Source organism: Thermobia domestica, chromosome 4 (genome assembly GCF_964235325.1).
Source record: "Thermobia domestica chromosome 4, izTheDome1.hap1.1, whole genome shotgun sequence".
Classification (NCBI taxonomy): Eukaryota; Metazoa; Arthropoda; class Insecta; order Zygentoma; family Lepismatidae; genus Thermobia; species Thermobia domestica.
Window position 1 is genome coordinate 190,257,413 of NC_137457.1, and position 5,940 is coordinate 190,263,352.

General features: G+C 37.7%; 1 protein-coding gene across 1 annotated transcript; it reads right to left on the reverse strand.

Annotated features, from left to right (window-relative positions):
- Positions 1 to 296: 296 nt before the first annotated feature.
- On the reverse strand, positions 297 to 1,545 carry LOC145682974 (uncharacterized). Its single transcript, XM_081754331.1, has 2 exons — positions 997 to 1,545; positions 297 to 335 (listed from the first exon to the last, which is right to left on the reverse strand). Exons 1-2 carry the CDS (start codon positions 1,543 to 1,545, stop codon positions 297 to 299), a joined length of 588 nt encoding a protein of 195 aa, XP_081610457.1.
- Positions 1,546 to 5,940: the final 4,395 nt, after the last annotated feature.

Below are 5,940 nucleotides of genomic sequence, written 5' to 3' on the forward strand. Positions count from 1 at the left end.
GACCATGCCACCACTCTCGAGACTGAATAAGAGTGTTGGGATCCGCTCCTCGACTAACTATGTCTGCCGCATTTTCTTTACTAGGCACGTGATGCCATTGATTGATTGATGTGATTCTCTGAATTTGAGCCACCCTGTTGGATACAAATGTCTTCCAACGATTGGGAGGTGATTTGATCCATGACAAAACTATCGTCGAGTCTGTCCACAGGTGTATACCACTGACCTCTATATTCAATATGGATAGCGTTTTGTCTATTAGCTTCGAAAGTAACAGTGCTCCACATAATTCCAATCTAGGCAAAGTTTGCTTCTTCAGTGGTGCAACCTTCGACCTTGAACAAAGTAAATTGACTTCAATGTTTCCTTGATCGTCTGTAGCCCTGATGTACACTACTGCTCCAAAATTTTCTTCACTTGCATCGCAAAAACCATGTAATTGTATTTCCTTAACGTTCTCTGAAGACATTACGTTTCTTGTAATTTGTATCTTCGCCATCGCAGGTAACCAAGACATTAATTGATTCCACTCAACTTGTAGGACTGTGTCTAATGGTCATTCCAATCCATCCCTGTCTTCCACAATTTCTGTAAGAAATTCTTGTATTTGATGACAATTGGAGCGATTAGACCTAATGGATCGAAGATAGATGACACTATGCTGACGACTTGTCTTTTTGTCATTGCAACATTACTTTCTAATGCAGTTCCATTTTTACAAAGTTTGTTCGAAATTATGAGTTTGTCTGTTAATGGAATCCATGCTATTCCTAAAGTCTTAACACCGTCTTGCTGACCAAGTATGATTGGCTGTTGTTTTTCCCTAAAATCCTCGGGAACTCCTTGAAGTACTTCTTCTTTGTTAGAACTCCATTTACAAAGCTTGAAACCTGCTCTGCTTAAAATATTAATAAGATCCTTCTGTAGTTCTAAGGCCTTTGACACGTTTGGTACTGATTTTAACACATCATCAATGTAGAAATTGTGTTTTATTACTTCTGCTGCTTCTGGAAATTCCTTGGAATTTTCCTCCGCTATTTGCTTCAGACATCTTGTTGCCAAGAAGGATGCTGACGAAGTCCCGTACGTCACTGTTTGTAACTCATACGACTGGATCGGTTCTTCTACTGAGTTTCTCCAAAGGATGCGTTGTAAACACTTGTCCTCATCATGAATTAATATTTGGCGATACATTTTCTCTAAGTCTGCTGTAAATGCAACTGGATACAACCGAAACCTTAAAATAATGGAGTACAAGTCATCTTGAACAATTGGCCCAACTTGAAGAATGTCATTCAATGATTTGCCATTAGACGTTTTTGCACTTGCATCAAAAACCACTCTTAATTTAGTTGTTGTACTGTCCATCTTGAATACAGGATGATGTGGAAGATAACAACTGCTGCTGCTGTTCACGTCTTCTTCTGTAACTTTTCGCATGTGACCCAAACTTAAATACTCATCCATGAAGGCGGCATATTGTTTATGAAACTCAGGATTTTGTAGCAATCTTCTTTCAAGCTGCTTAAATCTTTGTAGTGCCATGTTGTAAGACTCTCCTAAAGCTGCATTCTCTTCCTTCTTTGGTAATTTGACAATAAATCTTCCGTCTCCATTTCTGGTTGTATTTTGTAAAAAATGCTTCTCACAATTTTCTTCTTCCGGCGTGTAAATCTTAGTCTGAAGATCTTCGAGTTCCCAGAATTTTCTCAATTGTGTATCCAAGTCTGTCTCCATCTGAGCAAAACATGAAATTACCGACTGGTTGGCTTCTTCGGGTATTGAAGGCATATTTCCGACGACAACGTATCCTAGCTTCGTTTCCTGCAAAACTGGATAATTTCCTTTTCTAATCTTCTGGCCTGGCTCGAGGAGACTGTAGAATAACCCCGCACCTATAAGCATGTCTACTGACGACGAGCGATGAAAATTTGGATCGGCTAAGCAAATATCCTTTGGCAAGTTCCAATTACTGTAATCGATATCCTTAGAAGGTATGCAACCTGTAATGTTTGGCAATACTAAACAATCGACCACTGCATTAAAATCACATGTTCGTGAATAAATATGAACTTCAACACTGTGCTGAGCTTCGGAGGTTACAGAATTGATACCTCTAATGGGAACACGATTTTTCGTTTTCTTGAGACCTAATCTATGAACTAAAGCTTCGCTTACAAAATTCGATTGAGACGCTGCATCTAATAACATTCTGCATTGTTGAAAACGACCTTTAGTGTCTGTTACGTTAACTAACGCTGTTGCTAATAAGACTTGCTGACCATAATTAATCTTAAATGAGCAATAAGAATCCTGTGGTTGAACTTTAACCTGGTTCTGTTCCTTAACTTTAGGTACATTAGTATTATTGTTATTTGTTTTGCTTGAACTGTCTTTGTTAGTAGCCTCCTGAGCAGTATCTTCATGCAACAGTGTATTATGCTTAAAATTACATTTCTTACAAGTACTTGATTTGCATGCTTTTACTTGATGTTTATTACCTAAGCAATTAAAACATAGTTTATTTTGCTTCACGAGCTCCTTTCTTTGATTAATGTTAGCACTCAGAAATTCTGGGCAGCGAAAAACAGCATGCGTTTCTTTGCTACGGCAAATATTACATGCATTTGGAAGCACAGAAACAAACGCATTCACTTGACTGTTATTCTTTCTTTTTGCTTTGGAATCTACACTTTTGTTGTCATAAGTACTTTCAGATTGAGTAGGACGAATGTTTTCTAACATTTGACAACGACCTTCTAAAAATGAAAATAATTCCGATAACGATGGAAAGGAGTCACTACTTTGCTCAGCTTCCCATTCCCTTTTGCTTGCCGAATCAAGTTTTTCTACTAAATGTTGTGTTAGGAGTACGTCATGCAAAGGTTTGTCCAAATTCAATGCTTCAAGGGCTTGAAAATTACTGCGTGCAGTATTTACAAATTGTCTAATGTCTTTAGCGTTTTCTTTCGTTACTGGCTTGATATTGAGCAACCCTCGTACATACGTCGAAGCTATCAACCGTTTGTTTTCGTAGCGTTCAACAAGAAGCTTCCATGCAATTTCGTAATTTACTTCTACCGTTGGCAGATTTGCTATTAATGTAAACGCTTCTCCCTTGAGCGATGTGCGCAAATATTGAAACTTACAAACTGTACTTAATGATTCGTTATTGTGAATAAGGGAAATGAAAATGTCCTTAAAGGGCGACCACTCCTCGTATTTACCGCAAAATATGGGCAAGGAAATTTTAGGCAATTGTACTGAACTACTACTAGAATTTCCAGCTTTGTTATTTGCTGTCCCTGAATCCGTTTTTTGTTCAAAACTATCAATAAATTCTTGTAACTTAACCTTTGAATCATAATACAGTTCCTCGAATGTAATTCTGTGCGTTTCTTGTTCACCCGTCTCATCCAAGAGCTCTATTTCTGACTGTATTTCATCAAACTTAATAAAAATCCCTTCAAGTGCAACTAACCTCGTTCTTGCTTCTTGTATGCTAGGTTTATTTTCATTCTGTAGCTTTTGAAGAAATGTCTGTATTCTTGTTGCCTGACCTTTGACCGAAGCACGTTTCTTAATTAATTGACCCAACTGCGCTTCTGCCATTGTTTCAGTCCTTCTTTTTTAACTACACAAAGCGCTGACAATATATTTTGCTTTTTACTTCTAAGTGACCTACAGACGTGTAACCTTGAATTCAGCTGGGTTGAATGCACACACACCAATGTACTGATATGAACAGTTCTGTCTTGCCTATGACAGCCAGCACGCACACAAACACACACGAGAACGAAGAATGCAGTCACGTTTCTCGTTCTGACATCCGGTGGACGGAGGACCAAAAAAAAATGATGATGCTTATGTATGGGGTGATATGTTTATGTATTTTATATACAAAACACGCATATCACATCCACAGGTAATGAACTGTATGATTAAACCCATTTTACTGATTCACCCAGATATCATGGAGGAACGAGAAATAAGACTTAACGAATATTTTAGGTGTTACTTGCTTCAATTCTTATTCCGAGGTACATGCGTTAATATAATAAACATGACATGCTTTGTTCGTATGTTAACATAATGATTGATATAATACTTAAAGGTTAGTACAATGAATTACTTATCTTAACTTGTTTCTGCAGTAATTGTTGCTTGCTTGCTGCTAAACCACATGGTTGCTTGCTAACCATTATACTTTGTCTTCGGTCACACATAAACTGAGTACCACTCTAAAACACTGTTAACAACATGTAAATCTTGTCTATTAATGAACATGAGTGCTTCTCTAAAAACTATGAAAAATATGCTTTTCTAAAACTATGAATGAATATGCTTGCCTAGTTGCACTTCGCAGCACATTTTCGAATGCACAGACACACCTTGAATAGCACACTGAAGGCACTGTTGCCAGGCAATGCAGAAACAACTCACTAAAAACTCACCAAAAAACTCACTAAAAGAATCACAAAGAATTCAGTAAAACCACTAAACTATATACACAAAAAAATGAAACTAATATGAATAAAAATAATGCACATATGCAAGCTTATCCAGCAAACACTTCTATCATGATAGAGACGATTTAAGAATGTTGGTTGCAAAAGGTCAAGGGAAATACCAGGATAATCGAAACACATCATTGATATGCAGTATTCACTTTTCGTGGTATCGTTATCAGAAAGAAACACTATACTATTACATATATAACGTTTGGATAACTCAATCGATGGTGTAGTGATAACGTCCTAGACTTCCAAATTGAGAATCTAGGATCGATTCCTCATCAGATAGTATGATTTTTTATCATAAAATAATGGCTGCAATCAGAGATTTATTCTCTGATGGAGAACTTACAAGGCATCACTGGCGATATCTCGAGTAAACAGTGTGTGCGTTCTACACTATAAACTGCAGTTCCATATTTATATTCGTTATACCTCTCTCTCACACACACTCTCTCTCTTTTGGGGGGGCGCGGTGGCTCAGTGGTAGAGCGTTCACCTCTGGTGCTTGGGGTTCCGGGTTCGATCCCAGCCCCCTCCAAGTAAACTTTGTGGTGGACAAACACCGTGCTCGTGGGTTTTCTCGGGGTTCTCCCGTTTCCTCCCACTTTCTTCATTCCACCATTTCACTCATCTCTCATCATCACCGTCTCCTTTAGCCTAACCGGCATAACCGTGGGACGTAAAACTTAAAGATTTCATTTCATTTCATTTCAGACTCTCTTTCTTGATGTTTCCCTATCCTGTCTTTGCATATTTCACTTCTACCTCCCTCTCTCACACAAAAACGTACTTTATTTTCTGAAGTTAAAATGGAGCAAGAGCCCGATATACCTGGTCTGGAGAATTTAATTAACTGGAAACTTCGGCGTCGTCTTTTTCATGATCTGGGAGTAACATCTCCAGTCCTGGTCGTCTCTGACAAAAACACCATTTAAACGCAAGGAAATCAGGAAAATCTCTTTTTTATCCTTTGGGTTACCGAGTCTCAGTTGAACTACCGGGTCACTGCAGTTTTGAATCCTTGAGAAAGTGGTGGTTTATAACCTACTGATATGGTGATCCATTTGAGCTCTAGTGTGTTCATTCTATCTGTGCAAATTACGTTACATCAGCAAGAGATGAAATCAATGCTGGATGTTCGGCACAGATAAATCTTCGGAAATATTAGGAAATGGTAACCTCTTTGGTTGTTTGAAAACAAAATTTTATTTATGCTAGTTTCACGCAAAATTTGTTTCCATTCAATAATTCAATGTGTTTTATTCACATTGAAATTTGAAACATGCTACATGTATGAGGAACTTTTCATTTCATTTCATGATAAACTTTTCATTTCAAACATTTGTAACTTTTCATCACGATACAGTTTGGACTTTTAATATAGAGTATTTCTGATAGAAATTTAGCAGCAAACTAACACTCC

What these genes read in the sequence shown, in the direction of transcription:
- LOC145682974 (XM_081754331.1), bottom strand. Translation starts at nt 1,545, where the DNA reads ATGGCACTACAAAGATTTAAGCAGCTTGAAAGAAGATTGCTACAAAAT. An exon ending in AATTTCCAGAAGCAGCAGAA is followed by an intron (nt 336 to 996) that starts GTAATAAAACAC and finishes ACTTTGTTCAAG; the next exon opens with GTCGAAGGTTGCACCACTGA.